Raw genomic sequence first — 23,237 nt, forward strand, 5'->3', positions numbered from 1 at the left:
TACTTTCTTTTTTTCCCCATTTTTACAAGAGTATTGGGTGAGAATAAAAATCCTAGAAGATAGCACAGGCAGTAATTTCTCTGACATTGGCTGTAGCAGCATTTCTAGGTATGTCTCCTGAGGCAAGGGGAATAAAATCAAAAATAAACTGTTGGGACTACATCAAAATAAAAAGCTTTTTAAAAAAATGTTTATTTATTTTTGAGAGAGAGAGAGTGTGAGCGGCGGAGAAAGAGGGGGAGAGAAGATCTGAAGCAGGCTCTGTGCTGACAGCAGTGAGCCCGATGTGGGGCTCAAACTCACGAACTATGAGATCCTGACCTGAGCTGAAGTTGATGCTAAACAGACTAAGCCACCCAAATGTCCCAAAATAAAAAGCTTCTGTACAGAGAAGAAAACAGTCAACAAAACTAAAAGGGAACCTACTGAATGGGAGAAGATGTTTGCAATAATATCCAATAAAGGATGTATATATATCCAAAATATATAAAAACTTATAGGGGCACCTGGGTGGCTCAGTTGGTTAAGCATCCAACTCTTGGTTTCGGTTCAGGTCATGATCTCATGGTTTGTGAGTTTGAGCCCTGCTTTGGGCTCCATGCTGATAGAGCAGAGCCTGCTTGACACTCTCTCTCTCCTTTTTGTCTGCCCTTCCCCTGCTCTCTCTCTGTCTCTCTCAAAATAAATGAATAAATGAATTTAAAAAAAAAACAGGGGTGCCTGGATGGCTCAGTCGGTTAAGCTCCGACTTCAGCTCAGATCAAGATTTCGTGGTTCATGAGCTCGAACCCCACATTGGGCTCTGTGCTGACAGCCTGGAGCCCGCTTCAGATTCTGTGTCTCCCTCTCTTTCTGCCCCTCCCTGCTCACACTCTGCCTCTCTCTGTCTCTCTCAAAAATAAACATTAAAAAAATTTTTAAAAATACTTCTACAACTCAACACCCCAAAACCAAATGATCCAATTAAAAAATCGGCAGAAGATATGAACAGGCATTTCTCCAAAGAAGACATCCAGATGGCCAACAGATACATGAAAAGATGCTTAACATCCCTCATCATCAGGGAAATACAAATCAAAACTACAGTGAAATATCACCTTACACTTGTTAGAATGGCTAAAATTGGCACAAGAAATAATAGGTGTTGGTGAGGATGTGGAGAGAAAGGAACCCTCTTGCACTGTTGGTGGGAATACGAACTGGTGCAGCCACTGTGGAAGACAGTATGGAGATTCCTCAAAAAATTAAAAATAGAACTATCCTATAATCCAGTAATTACGTTACTGGGAATTTGGTCAAGGAATAAAAAAAAACACATATTCAAAGGAATATGTGTACCCCTGTGTTTATAGCAGTATTATTTACAATAGCCAAATTATGGAAGCAGCCTAAGTGTCCATCAGTAGATGAATGGATACACACACACACACACACACACACACACACAGGAATAGTATTCAGCCATTAAAAGAACAAAATCTTGCCATTTGCAACAACATAGATGGAGCTAGAGAGTATAATGCTAAGTGACATAAGAAAACGACAAATACCATAAGATCTCAGTCATATGTGGAATTTAAGAACAAAACCAGTGAGCAAAAGAAAAAAGAGACAAAATAAATAGGTTCTTAACTATAGAGAACAAATTGATGGTTACCAGAGGGGAGGTGGGTAGGGGAATGGGTGAAATGGTGAGGGGAATTAAGAGTATACTTATCATAATGAGCGCCAAGTAACATATAGAATTGGTGAATTCACTATATTGGACACCTGAAACTAATATAATACTATATATTGTACTGGAATTAAAAATGTTAATTAAGGGGCACCTGGGTGGCTCAGTCAGTTGGGTGTCTGACTTTGGCTCAGGTCATGATCTCACATTTCATGGGTTCAAGCTTGTGTGTCAGCACAGAGCCTGGAGCCTGCTTGGGATTCTGTGTCTCCCTCTCTGTCTGCTCCTCCTCTGCTCATGCTCTGTCTCTCTCTCTCTCCTTCAAAAATAAATAAGAAAACATTAAAAAATTTTTTTATTTTTTTTATTTAATTAATTTTATTTAATTAAAAAATAATGAGAAATTAAAGAGAAAAACACTTGATAAAGATAAAGAGTATTGGGGAAGAGAGTTTTGTTCTTCACCAAATCTTTAATTTTTCATTAAGCCCTCCTGCTGCTGCTAAGTGACACTGTGTGCACCAGTGATTACAGATACACCATTCGCTTTGGTCTCTCTTGCTCTCTTCTCTTACATAATTCTTCATTCTTAAGAACAAAAGGGTCAGAGGCCATGTAGAATATCTAGAATAACACTGGGATTCTGGAGCTCTTGTAGATTTGCTATTTTTCAATTTTCTATCTTATTGAATAGATCTGTTTTCTAACACTTTGGGTCTTGGACAAACTTCTTTTTTACTTAGGGCCTCGATTTCTTTACATGTGAAACGAAGGGATTAAACTACATGATCACAGAGGTCCTTTACAGTATTTTTATTCTGAGTTGTCGTGTCATATTTAAAGATTATGAGAACTTCTTTACTTTTTCATTATTTATGCAAGTAATTAACATTTTGCATTTATGCATATTGCTATATATATTTTTTTTTATTACAGAGGGTAAGTACTATGCCTGATAACCTAGCACATAATTATGTGTATATGTAACACCGAATACACTTCGATGATTATGGTTTGTTTTTGTGTTAACTATCCACAGCATTTCAGAAGGTTGTACCTTGAAGCTGGTATTGGCTATGCGTGGTGGACCTATAAATACTAGAAGAGGTAGGCATTTGTTAATTATGTATATTAAAGCAAGTTGACAATAATAATTTTTAAGCCAGTTGGTATTTTTGTAGTCCCAAGTTTTATCAGGTTCTCTTTCTGCTATCAGGTCTTAGAAGAATGACATTTGTTTTTCTAACTATTGTTCTTTAAAGCCTAAATGCCCAGACACAGGAACCAGGGATATTAAAAAAAAATCTCACCAGTATAGGGAAAGGAAATGGAATAGCATAGTGTAAATATGTTGTTATCATTGTGTTTAGGTGGATACCAGTTTGTGCTTTTTACCCACTGAGTCTTCAGCTCTGGATGTAATGGTTGTTATAGAAAATTCTAAAGTTGCCTGTTAGCCTGGTTTGTGCTGCGCTTGGGTTTCATGGATATTATTGTGGCCCTATTGAATCCTTTTTCAGAATGTGGGCGGTCTCTGGAAGTCATTCATTCCTTTAACAAGTATATTTTATGCATCTACTAGGTGTTCAGTACAGTGTTCCATGGAAGAAAAAGTTTCTGCTTCCTGACAGTGCTCACAATAAAAATGTAAAGACTTGATGTCATTCCAGGCAGTTACAAGTGCTGTGGAGGAAATAGGGAAGTGTGACAGTGTCTGTGGAAATAGGTTAGTAGGAGGATGATTGTGGAAAAGATGACATGAGCAGAGATGTGATTAACAAGAGAGTTCTAAGCATGGGAAGAACTGGGAGTATTCACATTGGCTTCTGATTCAGGTTTGTCACATGAATTCCCACGAAGAAGCGGGATCCTTAGACTGCTCAGAGTACTCCTGCTCTGTGGGCCTCATTTGGGGAAGGCCTTCATATTTGTTTGATCCTTTACTAATCCTGAAGACCGAGATTAAGTATTGATTCCACTGCTGGTTTACATTTTCCATGAGTCAATTTTTATCTGTGTGTCATAATTTGGGTTAGATTAGGGATATTATCATCTTTTTCCTAGCTGCTTCAGGAGGACTTTCTGAGATATGTTACTTTAGTTGTTCAACTATTTTGGATATGTTAGAAAAAAAGCAAAGGTAGCAATGTTAGAGTTGGTTAACTAGCACTCCTAATACCAGGGACTTTCTATAAATTGGGCTTGTAAAATTATCCTATGTGACATAAGGCAATGTTTACAGTACCAACTCTGACGGTAGTGTAAGAACCCTAAAGTGTTTATGGAGCCATTATGGTAAGATAGAATTATACAGTGTTTAGTGCCATGTGAATTCCTCTGTATTAAAATTTGGAAAGTTGGTTATTTTGTATAGCATTGTCTTCAAGCCAGGGTGTTTTTATCAGAACATCTATTTTTATTAGGACCAGAATTAGTTTATGTTTATGAGAAGTGTAGGTGCTATAGATTTTGAGTTAAGAATATATGTATGTGGGTTTTATTTTGTTTTATTTACCTTTTGAGAAAATGAAAATAAAAAGCATCACTACCCGTAGGTAGTGGAAGCTGTGTAATACTTTTTTCCCCACAACTTTCTTTGCCTTCTTTATAAATCTGAAAAATCAGCACCTAGAACTTGTCTTTTTTCATATTTTAAATTACATGTTTAATAATTTTGCCTTTGTTGAATCGACCTCTTTAAAATTAAAAGCTTGCTGTTGTCTCCCTACATCCTTGAGAACTTTGTTAAAAAGAAAAACTATATATACCCAGGTCTAGAATTTTTCCATATTGTATTTGAGAAACCATATTTATAATTATTTAGTCTTACTTAAAAATTATGGTTTAGAAAATACCTTTATTGTATGAGTTTCAGTAGTGGTTAGCTTTTAAAATTATGTTTGAATTAATCATTATCAAAACAACATAGAAAATCCTTTCTAAAACTAAATTGTATCCTATATATAACAATGTCTTATACCTGGTGAAATCAAAGTGGTTTTCCTGTTATGAAAGGTGTATGCATACACACACATAGATGCACACACATATTCAATCTCAGTGGCTCCTTAAATAAGGCACACCATATTGATTTAAGTAAGGCTTTCTCATGGCTTTAGTAATGGCAGTAGCATTGTTTTTATTTCTTATTCATGTAATGTGGAAAGTGTAGCATTAACTTAAAAATGGCAAGAACTTGTTATAAACATGTCTTTTAATATTGCATATTTTGTGCCTATGCAAGAGTTGATCAAAACATCCAAATGTTTTTATGAAATAAGCTAAACTTTATTATTTCTGGTTTTTGTGTTTAAGCAGTGGTCATTTTTGGATTTAGGGTATGAGAACGTCTTTAATATTTTTACCTTACTTTCACAACTTAAAGTTTCTTATTGCTATAACTCATTGCTATAACTTTTGTAGAGGGTAGCACAACACTGTGATTCTGTTAATAAATAAGCTGTTTTTATTAAAGTCAGGGAATTTAAGAAATTGTTGCCCTTTTAGGAAAGAGAAAATGTTTCTGCAGCTTGAAATGAGAGTTTTTGGGAGCAAACTTTTTTCCCTGTAATCATTACTTAAGACAGAATCTTTTAGAACATTTACTCCATGAACTAGAAATAGAAATCTCTTGAGGCCCTTCCCACCACAGGAGCAGCATCTGTGGCTGCTGTGGACAAGAGCAAGTTGTAATGATGGCTGCAGTATCAAACCTGAGGACCACTACAGGCCATGAGAGCCTATATTAGTGGGGCTCCCCTGTAATCCTTATGCTCTGGACACATGGATACCTACCAAGACAGTGGGGTCCTGGGAGGATGCTTTCAAGAAGCAACATACTGACCATAACACACACTGCAGTTTTAGTATACTCAGTGGCCCCCTTGTGTTCTAAATTGTTGTTGCATTTAGCTAACTTCATGTCAAGAAACAGCTCTAAGAAGAATCTAAAACCAGAATCAAAGAAGAATCTAAAACCAGAAAGAAAAAGAGGGATTTATTTGCTTCTGATTTCTAACATATGTCTCCCAGTTATGTGTGTGTGTTTATTTTTTAATGTAAAGTAAATGGAATTTATATTGCTTTTAAATTACTGATATAACCAATATTGGAAAATATGGGAAGCAGACGTGTGAAATGAAAATAGTCATAAGTAATTATGTCCTAGAATCAGCAAATATACAGACTCTCGTGGTACTGGAAAGTACTGATGTATTTGGTTAAGCCCTGTATGTAACATCCTAATAATGCATTTTATTTATTTCATATTAGTTCAACATAGGGAATGTTGTATTAACTACAAAAAGACCAGAAACTTACTTAAAGAATATCACGTACTCTATGTTGTATGCACACGATTGTTCCAATTCAGCACATTATATCCTGTCACTGTACTAACATGCATTAAACTTGATATAAATTGAAAGCTTGTTTATCGATTTTTCCATTTGTAGTTCCTATGGAAGATCCACTTAGGGAGATGGCTGAGTACATGGATTCCAGTCGAGATGAGGTCTGGGAGAAGACCTCCTGCAACAAACAAGTTACATTTTTGGTATACCGAGAAGGAGATCAGTTGAATTTCTTTCGTGTAGTAGATAGGGGAGATGGCACTTTAACACCATTATCTGAATCTTTAAGGTAAATAGGTTTTCATTTGCATGTCTCACTTAGAAAAGGAAAACATTGTATGATATGCTCATAAACCTCAGTATTTGTGTTGTCAAAATAGTCTTATATCCACAAGATTGACTAAATTTCATGCATTCTTGCTACCCCCCCCCCGCCCCAGGTATGTAATACCGAAATTGTTCTTCATTATGATTCATATTTAGAGAGTCACTTATAAAACTGAAATTTGTTTATGGAGTAGGATTTTTTCATATAAAAATTGATTTCTGTCACTTTATGAAACTGTAAGATGCCTACCTACCTAGATGACAGAGTTTTGTTATAATTGTGTGTTATTGTACAACCTTGGCATAATAGAAAGGGTTGACCTAGAGTTGCTGGTTTTGTTTTGTTTTGTTTTTTCAAAATTTAACTCTACTGCTTAAAGGTAGTTAAATGTCTTTACTTCTCTGGTCTTATTTTCCTATTCTGTAAAAGAAGGAGGAGTTGTTACATTCTTTTTTTTTTTTTTTAATTTTTTTAATGTTTATTTATTTTTGAAGGAGAGAGAGAGACAGAGTGTGAGTGGGGGAGGGGCAGAGAGAGAGGGAGACACAGAATCGGAAGCAGGCTCCAGGCTCCGAGCTGTCAGCACAGAGTCCGACGCGGGGCTCAAACTCACAAACTGCGAGATCATGACCTGAGCTGAAGTCTGACGCTCAACCGACTGAGCCACCCAGGCGCCCCAGGAGTTGTTACATTCTAAACTCAGAAGGAAACAACTTAAAGGTACTTAGCTAGGCAATAGAACAGTTAGGAAATCTTACAAGGTAACCTGTGAGTTTCTGTGTATTCTTACTTTGATTCTTTATTGCCTCTCACTTTAAGTCACTAAACATTTAATGAACTTTTATAGCCAGTCTGTAGACTAGCCCTGGCTTACAGAGATAATTGTCCCTCCCTTCATAGAGCATGCAGTCTGCTGTAACTAGTGTCAATAATATAATCTTTCCAGTTGTTATCAAAAGATATCAACATCTTTGGAAAGCCAGATGAGAGGACCTTCAGTTTGCCTGAAAGGTAGGGAGTTAGGGACAATCTCTGAGAACAAGCACCTTAAAAGAGGAATAGGAGTTTACTAACCAGACAAAGGAAGGAAAAGTATTACAGGTCATTAAATTTAATTAGATTAGTTGTGTTTTTTGGGTGTTGAATTATATAACTTCTTTAATATATTTTGGATACTCACCCCTTATCGGATATGTCATTTGCAAATGTCTTCCCCCATTCAGTAGGTTGCCTTTTCATTTTGTAGAAGGTTTCTTTTGCTATTCAAAAGTTTTCTATTTTAATGTAATCCCAATAGTTTATTTTTGCTTTGTTTCCTTGCCACAGGAGACGTATCTAGAAAAATTTTGCTAAGGCTGATGTCAGAGAAATTACTGCCAATGTTTTCTTCTAGAAGTTTTATGGTTTCAGGTCTCACAATTAGGTCTTTAACCCATTTTGAGAAATGGTATAAGAAAGTGGTCTAGTTTCATTCTTTTGCATGTAGCTATCCAGTTTTTCCAGCACCATTATTGAAGAGACTGCCTTTTCCCCATTGTATATATTTGCCTCCTTTGTTGTAGATTAATTGACCGTTTAAGCATGGGTTTATTTCTGGGCTCTCTATTCTATTCCATTGATCGATGTGTCTATTTTTGTGAGCACCATAATGTTTTGATTATTATAGCTTTGTAGTATATCTTGAATTCTGACATTGTGATACTTCCAGCTTTGTTCTTCTTTCTTAAGATTGCTTTGGCTTTTGGGAGGTTTGTGGCACAAGTACCTAAATTTAATACCACAGTATAAAAAGCTAGTGACAAAACCATGCATAGAAAAAATAACTGGTAGTCTGGATCTGGAGTACAGTTTTTGTGGCTCAGGAGTCTAGGCACAGTTTAGCTGGTTGCTCTGCTCTGGGTCTCCCAAAGCTGCAATCAGGGTGTTGGCAAAGATGGGCTTTTATCCAGAGGCTTGATTTAGGGAAGCAAATCTGCTTTCAGTTTATTCATGTTGTTGGCGTAATTCATTTCCTGGCAGTTGTATGACTGAAGGCCCTGTTGTTGTTGTGTTGGGTTTTTTGGTTTTTTTTTGTGTTTTTTTTTTTGCTTTTTTCCCCCTGGCTTTTGGTTAGAGGTTGCCCTCAGCTTCCTTCTGATTAACTCAGAATCAACTGATTTGGGGCCTAAAATACTTCCGAAAAATCCCTTTTGCCACATATTCTATTGACTAGAAGCAAGTCCTAGGTCAAGTTCACCCTCAAGCGTAGGGGAGTGTCCTAGGTATGAGCACCAGGGATTGGGAATCATGGCAATTTCTTTAGATTCTGCCCACCACAAGTTATGTGGAAGAAGGATTAGACTTATCATTTATTTGAAAGTGGACTGTGACAAGTGGGTATTGACTGTTGACTCTAATTTGTTAGGATCTGGTTAGCACTACGAAGCACAGTAGTAACCATGTAGTAGCCAGAACCATACAGGCCAGAAGTATAGAAGAGGGAGAGATGAAGCCTACAGCCTTAATCCAGTATCTCTTACTTGGACCATGAATAGAATTTTTTTCAAAACGTTTATTTATTTTTGAGAGAGAGCGCAAGCAGGGGAGGGGCAGAGAGACAGGGAGACACAGAATCCAAAGTAGGCTCTAGGTTCTGAGCTGTCAACACAGAGCCCGACATGGGGCTCAACCTCACAAACCGCAAGATCATGACCTGAGCTGAAGTCAGATGCTTAACCGACTGAGCCACCCAGGCGCTCCTGAATAGAATTTTTTCATACCAGTCTCTCCGTGTGCTAGCTTACTGTTATTTTGGTTTCCTTCCTTAGAACATCCTCTTTTGACTCTTCCCTAAAGGAGAAAATCTAAGCCCCTTAACTTAGTATGTAAGGCTCTTTACAACCAGTCATCATCAGTTTCTCAGGTCTCCTTTGTGCCATGTTTTTGTACATCTTTTACCATTTGCTAGAAATGCCATTTTCTCCTTTATCCCAATTTCTCCTCAGCCAGCTTCTGTTTATAAAGGACATAGCCCAAATGTTGCTGAGGATTTCGATTAAAATTGTATTATTGTTCCTCTCAAGATATTTTTTAATTTTTCTCTTCCTTTCTACTCACCTACCAGAACTGGACAAGGAATAGGGTACAGAGAAAGAGGAGTAGAAATCTTTTTCCGGTTATACCTTGAATGGCATTTATCTTGACTATTGTAGGGGACCCTTTCTTATTGTACAATAGGGGGCAGCAAAAATTTTTTGTAAAGGACCAAATAGTAACTGTTTTAGGATTTTAAGGTCAAGAGATAAAATCAAGGATGCTATGTAGACACATAACAAGAGAGAAAACAAATTTCCACAAAATTCTTACTGACAAAATTCAAAATATAAGAATAATTGAGTACGTGTGTGTGTGTGTGTGTGTGTGTGTGTGTGTGTGTGTGTGTATGGGTGTGTGTGTCTGTGTGTGTAATTCGGGTCCACTAAAGAGAATTGAATGCTTTTTTTGTGGGAGTAATATCTTACTTGAGGTTGCAAGCTAGTGTTATCTATCAAATTTGCAAAATTAGTTGCAAAAGTTCATCTGTTAATATGGATCTGTAATGAGATTTTATGTATTTTATCTTTGAAAAATTTTTTCATACAGATAGGCATCGCCAACTAGTGATATCATGTATGATTTTAATTGAGCATGTTTCATTGTTTGAAGGCATTTGTAGAATTCTATTACAGTGCTCACTGGCTGTTTGCCTTTAGCATGGCAGTACATTGCATATTAATCACTTCAAGATATGTGGAGCTCCTCAATCGCTCATTTAAATAGATTTTGAAATAGGGAAATTTCCTTTAACTTGCAATGAGATACGAAAGCACTGCTGGGAATTTAGAAAGTATGCCCACTATAAATTCGTGTGGGAATGTTCTTGCTTTGTTTTAACTTTTGAAAGCATGCCATTATGTGTGGTTCAAAGTAATGTTGATGTTGTCACAATGACAGTACTGCAGCATGAGTTTCTTATAGGAACACGTTTTACCTTGTGATTTTAGGTAGAATTCAATAAGAAACATTATCAAGTCCACAGCAAAAACTCATTTTCAAAGGCATTCCTTGTTTTATGTTAGCAGTTAAAGGCGGTTCTTCTTCAGAAGAATTCAGTGTTAGTCCTGAGCTAATAGAATCATAATAAAACTACTGTCAAGACATTGAACTTATGGTTAAGTCCATGAGCCAGAAATGGTTACTACCGTGGACCGTACTGGTTCAGTAACACATGATAGATTCAAATATTTACTCCTGAATACCTGCTGGTGAAGAATAGAGTAACCATCGTCTCTAAACACCTTACATTTTCATTAACTTTGTAAATTTTTTTTCCCTGTTCCACACGTATTTTTACTTCATTAATTGTAGGAGACTTCACTTCAAGTTGTTTTAGCCATTTGTTTGAACCTCTTCTTACCTGTAGTTGTTGCATGCAGACTATTCATAGAGGCTGGTTCTTCACTAACTTCAAAGTTGGTATTGATGCCCTGATAAACAAAAACAACTGAATGGTACTCATAACTTATGTCAACTCATCAAAAGCCAAGGGAAAGAAATCTAAATCATTTGCTTTATTTTTTAGTTGACTGTTGTCAGTTCCTCAAGAAATTGTTCTTGCCAAAGCAGTAATCTTTAAAGAAGTTTATTTTCTCTGGACACATTCCTTCAATTGCTGTGATCAAACCCAATTTAATTAATTCACTTTTGACAAACAGATTTTCTTGCTTAGCTCATAAATAAGCCACTCAGAAACTTACTTTGGGTGCAGTCTCATTTTCATTTTTATTTTTGTGAAGAAATTCTACTTTGATGAAATATTTCATTTTTAATTTTCTGATTTTTCTGACTCTTTTCCAGTACGTTGGGAATAGTGTGATGAGTCCTTAGTGTGGTAATGCCCAAATAAGTTGTTTTTCTTTAACATGGCCAAATGTCACTGCATAATAAACATGGGGCTTTGCCATTTAATTGAGTGAAATAATCCATTCTCTACTCTGCCTAAAAACTGTAGCATTCAAAGTCCACTCTTGTTTTGACAAGTTAGGTATGTGTATGTGCCTGTGCCTGTGTGTGTGTGTGTGTGTGTGTGTGTGTGTGTGTATAAATGTCATGGTACAGTGATACACATGGCACTCAAAATGCTGTTGAATTATGACTGTGCCACTGTGATTTGTAGTGTGCCAAGCCACAGTGCCAAGCCGTGAGAGAGCCACATACAATTCTGTTGTGGCTACTCAACTCTACCGTTGTAGTACAAAAGCAGCCTTCTGTAATATGTGATCAGTGGTGTGGCAGTGTTCCAGTAAAACTTTATTTGTGGACACAAATGTGAATTTCATATAATTTAACATTATGAAATGTTATTTTGATTTTTTTCAACTATTTAAAAGTGTCAAAACCATTTTTCTGTGGACCGCACAAGAATAAGTGGTAGACTGAATTTGGCCTGTGCCCATAGTTTGCCAACTCTTACTCTAAGAAGAAACAATGAGAATTGCCTGCTAATTGAATTCATTCTGATAGAAAACCTAGTATCAATCGTGTTGAGTCTTAAATCTTTATAGTTAATCATGCCACCTTCTTTTTTAAGTGGGAAGAAATCAAAGGAGGCAAGGCGAGACTTAATTAAATGGTAACTTGTCTGTGAAAGTCATGTGAGGACTTGGCTTTGGGGTGAACAATATTCACGTTGGGAAAGATATTCATTTGTTCAATATTTTATTCTTTAATCACAATATTAGATTAAAATGTTTAGAAAAAGTTAAATATAGCATTCAAGAAAATATCTAGAAATTTAAGAAAATACTTACAGTTTTTAAGTACAAAGAAAGATATTTGTAGATTGAATTTATAAATGACTGTTATCCTAGTCTAGTCACCTTTTTCCATTTTGAAAGAAATTGTGATTGGCTTTTCATTGCTCTCCTGAGTCTATGCTTTGTGAGAGAAAACACAGTAATGTGGTTCTTTGAAAAAAATTAGGTGAATTTAAAAGTGTATTTTTACTTGAAAATGGATCCAATGAAATAGTTATCATGACTCTACTTTTTAGAATACATATATGTACACAGTGTGCAGGCAAACACAGACACAGTGTTCTCTGTGGAAAACAGTAAAGGACCAATTTTTTATGACAGGAAAGTTGAGTCAGAAACCTCTTTCAGTATTCAGTATGGGTACTTAAAGTTAAAATAACCATAGAATGTATGACAGAGCACTTAAAATACTGCAAGATGACCAAGGATAGAATATACTTGAGTCATTTCTTCCGTCTCCAAGGGTGCACTGGCAAAAATCTTCACTCCTTCCGCCTTTTCAGGTATAGTTAACTTCGAGACAAGAGCCCTCACATGTTGTAAGTTCTGTTCACTTTTGGGGGTTCACAGCATGATGCAGTAAGGTCTGTTGTTTGGTGCCTGAAGAAGCAACAGGAAATAGTATAAAGAATACGTTTTGGAACCAGGGGATTTGAATGTTAAGTCTACCATTTAGTAAAACCTCTCTGAACTGCAGCTTCTTCATTTATAAAATGAGATATGATATCACCATATATAGTTTTGTGAGGATTAGAAATGACATGGAGAAAGAGTCTGGTGGAGTAGCATTCAGTAAATGATAGCAGTGTTAATTTAGTGTTGTTCCCATTGTGGCAGTTTTCATACTGTGGCATCTGCAGTAGGGAGAAGTGATGGTCACAGGTCAAACACTAGGGACTAAATTGCTTATGGAGACCTATTCCCACCATCCTTCCTTCTGCTACCCATACCTGCTGTGCATGTAATTAATCCATGTTTTCAAAATGTCGTCATTGTCACTATGTAAAGTTTTAAGAAAGGGGCTTTCCATTCTCGACTTTGCCTTTATGTGGTGGAGTATGTGTTTGTGAAGTGTTAGGGAATATGCCCTTATTTTTAAGGCCATCCTAAATTGTTTCCATTTCTTAAAACCATATAGAACAGGAAATTTTGTTAACCCTCATACTTTTTTAGCTAAGATAAATACTTTAGTTTTCCTATAGGTAAATCAGGCATGGTGATCAATACACATTCTTTTTTTTTTAATTTTTTTTTTTACATTTTTTTAAATTTATTTTTGAGAGACAGAGACAGAGCACAAGTGGGGGAGGGGCAGAGAGAGAAGGAGACACAGAATGCGAAGCAGGTTCCAGGCTCTGAGCTGTCAGCACAGAGCCTGACGTGGGGCTCGAACTCACAAACTGTCAGATCATGACCTGAGCCGAAGTCGGACGCTTAACTGACTGAGCTACCCAGACACCCTGACCAATACACATTCTTAATCTTCTCTATTTAAAATCTTAGTCATTCCACAAATATGCTGAGCTTGTGTTTTTCCCAAACCCTTATCATTGTAATTTTGCTTTATTGAAAAAGCTGAATGAAATTTCACTAATGTTTGTGTTCAGTTCAACAAACATTTATTGGCTATGTGTCAAGCACTGTGCTAGGCACTGAGACTAGGAAGATGAACAAGGCCTAATATCTGCTTTCACCTTGCTTACATAGTGGGGAGTGAGAGGGAAAGATAAGTATAACTATGAGGATAGTGTGACAAGTGCCATTATATTATGCAGTCAAAGAGATGGGGCTCCAAATAATAATTACGTTATGAATAAATGTCATGGTGACTGGTCAGTAGTTCAGATGTTTTACATGTTTAATAATTTGTGTTATGACTTGACCGGAGTTTCTTTTTTTCATTTTAAAATATATGCTGTTCTAGGTGGTTATATTTCCAAATACTGAGAAAAATATTAAGTCATTCTTATTTTTTCATTGTTCTTTAAAACAGATATTTTCTGAAGACAACAATGTGTGTTCCTTTTTTAGTGAAAATCCTCTCGGGATGAATTTAAAAATCTGGACTTTGGTGTATTAATTTGTTTTTCATTATGGTTAATGGAATTCGGATCATCCTTTGGTCTAGGTTTCAAGATGATCAGCTTTGGCTGATAAAATGAAATCAGTGCAGTTTTGTGGAAATGGAGTTTGCTCTTGTGGGAGTAGATACAGGTGCCAGAAGACCTTCATTTGTTGTATACTGACTTCAGAAAAGCTTAGCTGTGCTAGATTTTCAGTAATGCTGGATCATGATATTTCACCCTATTTAATTTTTTTTCGAAGAAGTACATTGTTTGAAATACATTTGCCTTGAATTTACATTGACAAGATTTACTCATCTGTCATTAGCAGCATCTGTAGTTTCTACTGCACATAAAGCATTTTTAGTCATTGGGCAGGCATCAGACACATCTCAATAGTAATTATTGTTTTCTTTGCAGTGGTGGTTCTGTGTATAATCTGTATACTGATGAGGATGAAGAAACTGAGCCTTCTCCTTCTGGGCAACAGATCATTGAAAATTCAATAACTATGAATAAGATGAAGCTGTTGAAGGCTAAGATGGAGAACATGAATCTCAGCAAAAAGGTGAAGCTGTCGGCATTTGGCCAGGCTTTTCTCTAGTTTATCCCCGCGGGGCTCACAGCGTTGAGGTCTGTGGGTAATTGTGAAAACAAATTATTGATAAAATACTACTCATTTCAAGTTTCTGGCCTCAGTTATTTATTGAGATATTAAAAGCAATGAATTGTTTTTTTAGGCCACCAATACATTTACTATGATATGCTGCACTTAAACTAATTCATGTTTTTTTTTTAAATTTCAGAGGTCTGGTGCTAAGAAGGATAATAGAAAATAGCCTAATCTCAATCTTCCCATAGTTACTTTTTGAAATGCTCTGTTAATATTTGCTTATTATGGATATCTCTCCTATTTTGGTTTTGATAAAGAATATACCTATGTTCAGCTTCACTGGATACTGTCAGTTTTCCAAAGTGATTCCAAAGTAATTGAACCAATTAGCATTCTTCCTGGTAGTGAATGAGAGTTGCACATATTCTTACCAACATTTGGCATGATCCTTCTTTTTTTATTTTTGTCATTCTGGTTGATGTGTAGTGGCCTCACATTGTGGTTTTAATTTACATTTCTTTGACTAATGAAGTTGAGCACTTTTCACAGGTTTATGGGCATTTGGATATCCCTTTTTATAAAATGCCCATTCAGATTTCTTGGGTATTTTTCTATTGAGTGTTATGTTTTTACTTACTGACTTTTTTTTAGATGTTTATATATTCTAGATATAAGTCCTTTGCTATACACACACACACACACACACACACACATACACACACACACACACACACATACACACACACACACACACACATATATATATATATCTCACTACTCTATTACTTTGCTTTTCACTGTATTAATAGCCCATCCCTTTTTCTTTCTTGAAATATATACATATAATAAGGTTTACAAATCTTTAATGTATAGCTTGATGAATTTTTACATTTATATATACTCAGGTAGGTACAACCTAGATTAAAATAAGACCTATCTTTCTCTCCAGATTTTCTCATAACCTTTCCCTACTTCCAGAAATAACTACTGTTCTTATACGTGTCACCATAAATTAGTTTTCTAGTTGTTGAACTTTGTATAAACGAAATCATATAGAATAGACTTTTAATGTTTATTTTGGGAGAGAGCAGGAGCGGGGGAGGGGCAGAGAGAGGGAGAAAGAGAGAGAAAATTTTTAGCAGGATCCACACTCTGCCTGGAGCCTGACATGGGGCTTGATCTCATGCCTGTGAGATTATGACCTGAGCCAAAATCAGTAGTTGAATGCTTAACCGACTAAGCCACCTAGGTGCCCCTCTTTTTTATTTTTGATCTGGTTTCTTGTGCTCAGCATAACACTTTTGCAATTCATCCGTGTTGTGAGTATCAGTTCTTTCTTTTTTTACTGCTTTGTACTATTCCATTGTATGACTACTTCAGTTTGTTTCTCTCCTCTTTTTTTTTTTTTTTTCAACGTTTATTTATTTTTGGGACAGAGAGAGACAGAGCATGAACGGGGGAGAGGCAGAGAGAGAGGGAGACACAGAATCGGAAACAGCCTCCAGGCTCTGAGCCATCAGCCCATTCCTGACGCGGGGCTCGAACTCACGGACCGCGAGATCGTGACCTGGCTGAAGTCGGACGCTTAACCGACTGCGCCACCCAGGCGCCCCTCTCTCCTCTTTTTGACACGTTGGGTTTTTTCTAGTGTTTGCCTTTCAACAGTAGAGATGCTGTGGACATTCTTATACATGTTTTTGGTGGACATATGCATTCTTTTATTTGGGTTATAAACCTAGGAATGGACTTGCAGAGTATATGTGTAGCTTTAGTCACAATGCCAAACAGTTTTGGAAAAGTTCTGTAATTGTTCCTTTCTCATTTAGGTATACGGTCCATCCTTTTTAAAAAAAAGTATAATGTGGGGGCACCTGGGTGGCTCAGTCAGTTAAGTGACCGACTTCAGCTCAGGTCATGATCTCATAGTTTATGAGTTCGAGCCCCTCTTCAGGCTGTGTCCTGATAGCTCAGAATCTGGAGCCTACGTTGGATTCTGTGTCTCCCTGTCTCTCTGCCTCTCCCCTGCTCACACTCTTTCTCTCTCTCAAAAAATAAATGAACATTAAAAAAAATAAAAAACATAATGTGAAGTAGGGAAAAGATAATTTTTTCTAGATGGAGAACAGTTGATCTAGCTGTATTGAAAAAAATCTTTCCTCACAATCTTAAATTTTTACACACCTAATAACAGAACTTCAAATACATAAAGCAAAAGCTACAAAGAGAAATAGACAAATCCATAGTTATTTTAGAAGAATTCCACACACTCAAAAAACTGGTGGAAAAGATGGAAAAATCAGAGAGGATGTAAGACTTGAACAACACTATCAGCCTACCTGCCCCAATTGACATTTATAGAATGCTGCATCAAAGAACAGCAGGGTACACATTCTTGTTCAGTGCACTCAGAACCATATTGTGTGCTGTCACATAAGTCCCAATGAATTTTAAAATATTCAAATTATACAAAAAGTTCTTACTCTAATGGAATAAAGTAAAGAATCAATAACATATCTGGAAAGTAGAATATTTTGGAAATAACACACTTCTAAGTAATTGATGAGTCAAAGAGACATTGAAAATCATTTTGCACTAAATAAAAATCTTCTGATAATATGGTGAATTTGTTTTTTTAATGTGAAATCATTCTTACATTCTTAGAATGAACTACTCTTGGTTGTGATGAATTTTTCTTTTTATATCTTTATCTTTAATTTGCTAATGTTGTATTTAGGAGTCTTGTTTATCCGGGGAATTGGTCTGTAATTTTTTTCTAACATGCAGCAAAGTTGGAAGAATTTTACAGTGAACACCCATTTATCCACACATAGATTTTATAATTAAAAATTTTTAATTGTTTTTAATTGTGGTAAAAATGTACATTTTTAAGTTTAATACAGTTCACTAGTGTTATGTATATTCGTATTATTTTACAACCAAGTTTTATTTTTTATTTTTTGAAGTTTTATTTTTCTTCTAAGATTTTATTAAATTTAAGTTAACATACAGTGTAGGATTGGTTTCAGGAGTAGAATTTAGTGATTCTACTTACATATAACACATATAACACTCAGTGCTTATCACAAGCACTCTTCTTAATGTCCATCACCCATCTGGCTCGTGTCCCACTCCCCTCCTCTCCAGCAACCCTCAGTTTGTTCTCTATAGTTGAGGGTCTCTTATGGTTTACCTCCATCTCTGTTTTTATCTTATTTTATTTTCCTTCCCTTCCCCTATGGTCATCTGCTTTCTTAAATTCCACATATGAATGAAATCATATGGTATTTTTCTTTCTCTACCTGACTTATTTCATTTAGCATAATACACTCTAGTTCCATCCCACATCATTGTAAATGGCAGGATTTCATTATTTTTGATGGCTGAGTAGTATTCCATTGTATACATATATCACATCTTCTTTATCCATCAGTCAATGGACATTTGGTCTCTTTCCATACTTTAGCTATTGTTGATAGTGCTGCTATAAAGATGGGGGTGCATATGCCCCTTTGAATCAGTATTTTTGTATCCTTTGGATAAATACCTAATAGTGCAATTGCTGGGTCACAGGGTAGTTCTATCTTTAACTTTCTGAGGAACCTCCATACTGTTTTCCAGAGTGGCTGCACCAGTTTGCATTCCCACCAACAATGCAAGTGGGTTCCTCTTTCTCAGCATCCTCACCAATACCTGTTGTTTCTTGTGTTGTTAATTTTAGCCATCTGACAAATGTATGGTGGTATCTCATCATGGTTTTAATTTGTATTAACCTGATGATGAGTGATGTTGAGCATCTTTTCATGTGTCTGTTAGCCATTTGTATGTCTTTGGAGAAATGTCTGTTCATGTCTTCTGCCCATTTCTTAACTGGGTTGTTTGTTTTTTGAGTGTTGAGTTTGGTTAAGTTCTTTATAGATTTTGGATACTACCCCATTATCTGATATCTCATTTGCAAGTATCTTCTCCCATTCTGTAGGTTGCCTTTTTGTTTTGTTGATTGTTTCCTTCCCTGTAAAGAAGCTTTTTATCTTGATGAAGTCCTAATAGTTTTTGCTTGCCTCTGGAGATGTGCCCAGTAAGAAGTTGCTACAGCCAAGTTCAAAGAGGTCAATGAAATCTTGCCATTTGCTCCTCTAGGATTTTGATGGTTTCCTGTCACACATTTAGGTCTTTCATCCATTTTGAATTTATTTTTGTATTTGGTGTAAGAACGTGGCCTAGTTTTATTCTTCTGTAAGTTGTTATCCAGTTTTCCCAACACCATTTGTTGAAGAGACTGTCTTTTTTTTTCATCAGATATCCTTTCCAACTTTGTCAAAGATTAGTTGACCATGCAGTTGTGGGTCCATTTCTGGGATTTTCTGTTCTGTTCCATTGATTTGTATGCCTGTTTTTGTGCCAGTACCATGCTGTCTTGATTACTACAGCTTTGTAATATAGCTTGAGGTTCAGAACTGTGACACCTCCAGTTTTTTGTTTTTCAGGATTGCTTTGGCTATTCAGGGTCTTTTGTGGTCCCATCCAAATTTTAGGATTGTTTCTTTTAGCTCTGCAAAAGATTCTGGTGGTATTTTGATGATTGCATTAAACGTGTAGATTGCTTTGGGTAGTATAGACATTTTAATGATGTTTGTTCTTCCAACCTGTGAGTAGAGAATGGTTTTCCATTTCTTTGTGTCCTCTTTTTTCTTTTAATGTTTATTTATTTTAAGAGAGAAAGCATGTGTGGGAGGGACAGAGAGATGGGGAGAGAATCCTAAGCAGGGTCTTTGCAGTCAGCACAGAGCCCAACTTGATCCTATGAACCATGAGATCATGACAGGAATGAAAATCAACAGTTGGGTGCTTAACCGACTGAGCCATCCAGGTGCCCCATGTGTCCTCTTCAATTTCTTTTGTAAGTCTTCTATAGTTTTCAGAGTACAGATCTTTTACCTCTTTAGTTGGGTTTATTCTTTATTTTTATTTTTTATATTTTTATTTGAATCCAAGTTAGTTAATGTATAGTATAGTAATAATTTCAGGAATAGAATTTAGTGATTCCTCACTTACATATAAAACCCTGTGCTCATCCCAACAAGTGCCCTCTGTAATGCCCATCCTCCACACCCAACACCCCTGCCAGCAACCCTCAGTTTGTTCTCTGTATTTAAACAGAGTCTCTTATGGTTTGTCTCCCTCTCCATTTTTATCTTAGTTTTGCTTCCCTTCCCCTATGTTCATCTGTTTTGTTAAATTCACTCTTAAATGAGTGAAATCATATATTTGTCTTTCTCTGACTTTTTATGCTTAGGATAATACCCTCTAGTTCCATCCATCTTGTTGCAAATGTCAAGATTTCATTCCTTTTGATTGCCAAGTAATACTCCGTTGTATATATATACCTACCATATCTTCTTTATCCATTTATCTGTTGATGGACATTTGGGCTCTTTCCATACTTTGACTATTGTCGGTAGTGTGGCTATAAACATTGGGGTGCATGTGCCCCTTCAAATCAGCATTTTTGTATCCTTTGGATAAATACCTAGTAGTCCAGTTGCTAGGTTGTAGGGTAGTTCTATTTTTAATTTTTTGAGGAATCTTCATATTATTTTCCAGAGTGGCTGCACCAGTTTGCATTCCCATCAGCAGTGCAAAAGAGTTCCTCTTTCTTCACATCCTCGCCAACATCTGTTGCCTGAGTTAACTTTTAGCCATTCTGAAAGGTGTGAGGTGGTACCTCATTGTGGTTTGATTTGTAGTTCCCTGATGATGAGTGATGTTGAGCATCTTTTCATGTGTAGTTAGGTTTATTCTTAGGTATCTTCTTGGTTTTGGTACAGTTGTAAATGGGATTGATTTCTTGATTTCTTTTTCTGCTTCTTTGTTATTGGTGTATAGAAATGCAACAGATTTCTGCATGTTGATTTTATATCCTGCAACATTGCTGAATATTTACCTTTTCAGTTGCTCTTTATTCTTTCCTGCAATTACATGCTTCCTTCAAGGATTATTTTCCTTCTGAATCATTTCTTTTAGTACTTCTTTTCATTTAGTAAAGGTTTCTAACAGCGGATTCTCTCAGCGTTTGTCTGAATACTTATTTTACCTTTTGTGTTTTGAAAAATGTTCAGTCTTTCAGAAATGTGGTAAGAGTAGCACAGCAGACCTGCATAGGCACTTTAGCTCGACCCATCAATTAACATTTTTTCACATTTGCTTTCTCCCTATTTTTTCACCATTCCATTTGGGAATTAGTTGCAGATATCATTTCCCCCTAAATACTTCATTCTGCATATATCTCTGCAGAACAAGGGTCTTCTCCTACATAACCACAATACAGTTACCATACACATGATTTATCATTGATACACATTCTGTCATCTATATTCTAATTTCTCTTTGTCCCAGTGGAATATCCTCAGTTTGAATTTGTCTGATTGTTTCATCATGATTGGATGCAGGTTAAACATTGTTGGCAGGAATATTACTTATATGATGCATTCCTCTCAGTGCAAAACATCAGGAGGCACGTGTCAGTTTGCAGTAATTTTACTTTTTTTAAAGAAAATTTGCAATTTTAGTTGATATTCCCCTTTTATCCAAGAGTTGTTTAATAGCATTTAGAAAAATTCCTGGTGAGAGAAGCTTTTTGCTTTGTCATTGTTTTTGATTTCTAGTTTTATTGAAATTAAAAACAATGATTTTATGGAAATCAGATAATGTTGCTTATATTTCTACTTAATAAAGCCTGATTATTTGTGATCTAATATCACTCTGCATGAATATTCCATGTATACTTCAGAAGATGATTCATTCTCTATCATCAGGGTAAAAGTTTGATAGATAACTATAAGATTGACCTTATTGGTCAGTTGTTTGGATTCCCCATTTCCTTTGTTTTGGTTAGCTTAATGTTTTGGTTAGCTTAATGATACCTGAAAGTCCATTATTGGTGGACATTGGTGTATTTCCTTTTTCATCTTCCATAGTTTTTTGCTTTAAAGAAGGTACTTGTGTTACTGTTTCATAAACTTTTATTTTATTTATTAAAAAAAGGTTTTTTAATGTTTATTTTTGAGTGAGAGAGAAAAAGAGACCGAGTACAAGTGGCGGAGGGGCAGAGAGCAAGAGAGAGACAGACAGACAGACAGACGAACAGAAAGACAGAATCGAAGCAGGCTCCAGGCTCCAACCCGTCAGCACAGAGCCCAGTGCAGAGCTTGAACTCAACGACCTCGAGATCATGACCTGAGCAGAATTTGGACGCTTAACCGACTGAGCCACCCAGGCGCCCCTACACGGTTACATTTTAATTATACTGCTTACTGCAGCTGTTATAAAGTGTTCCATCCCTTTCAGCTTAAATTTTCCTTGCCAGATATCAGGCCCATAACCCTTGATAACTTACTGTCTTCATTTACTTGGTATACCTTCTCCCATGTCTTTTAGAATTCACTTTTAGGCACACTTTTTTTTTTCTCCAAGTAATCTCTACCCTCATTGTGGGATTCAGACTCACAACCTCAAGATTAAGAGTTTACCCTTGTTAGATGAAGAGATTACATAAAAATAAAATCTTTAAAAATTTTTAAAATCAAATAAAGTTAACTTTTATTTAAAAAAATTTTTTTTTAACGTTTATTTATTTTTTTTGAGACAGAGACAGAGCATGAACGGGGGAGGGTCAGAGAGAGAGAGAGAGAGAGAGAGAGAGAGAGAGAGAGAGAGGGAGACACAGAATCTGAAACAGGCTCCAGGCTGTGAGCTGTCAGCACAGAGCCCGACGCAGGGCTCGAACTCACGGACCGTGAGATCATGACCTGAGCCGAAGTCAGCCGCTTAACCGACTGAGCCACCCAGGCGCCCCTTATTTTGCTTTCTTTATCTCTCCATTAACTTTTTTTTAAAATTGAAATACAGTTGACACACAATGTTACATTAGTTTCGGGTGTATGGCATAGTGATTGCACAGCTCTGTATATTCTGCTGTTATGCTCACCACAAGTGCAGCTACCATCTGTCACCCCAGAACGCTATTGACTGTATTCCCTGTGCTGTACCTTTTATCCTCATGACTTAGTCATTCTGGAAACCTATATCTCCCACTCCTCTTCATCCCCTTTTGCCTATCCCCCTACCTCTCTCCCTCTGGCAAATGCTAGTTTGGTCTCTAAATTTATGGATCTGTTTCTGCTTTTTCTGTTAGTTTTATTTTTTAAATTCCACATGTAAGTAAATCATGTTGTATTTCACTTTTTCTGACTTAGTTTACTTAGCATGACACCTCAAAGTCTGTGTATTGTCACAAATGACAAAATTTCATTCTTTTTATGCCCGAGTAATATTCCATTATACATACATCGCACATCTTCTTTATCCATTTATCT

The 23,237-nt window shown here is 36.3% G+C and overlaps 1 protein-coding gene across 1 annotated transcript in view; it reads left to right on the forward strand.

Annotated features, from left to right (window-relative positions):
- ZFAND4 (zinc finger AN1-type containing 4) overlaps nucleotides 1–23,237 on the forward strand; it is a 70,385-nt gene that overhangs the window by 37,036 nt on the left and 10,112 nt on the right. The window contains exons 3-5 of the mRNA XM_047073114.1: nucleotides 2,715–2,782; nucleotides 6,130–6,316; nucleotides 14,673–14,820. Coding sequence (XP_046929070.1) covers nucleotides 2,715–2,782; nucleotides 6,130–6,316; nucleotides 14,673–14,820 — 403 coding nt within the window. The remainder of the gene's footprint in view (nucleotides 1–2,714; nucleotides 2,783–6,129; nucleotides 6,317–14,672; nucleotides 14,821–23,237) is intronic.

This window comes from Lynx rufus, unplaced genomic scaffold (assembly GCF_022079265.1).
Source record: "Lynx rufus isolate CCGP_SWC_20201006 ecotype Redwood Valley unplaced genomic scaffold, mLynRuf1.p SCAF_11, whole genome shotgun sequence".
NCBI classification, from domain to species: Eukaryota; Metazoa; Chordata; class Mammalia; order Carnivora; family Felidae; genus Lynx; species Lynx rufus.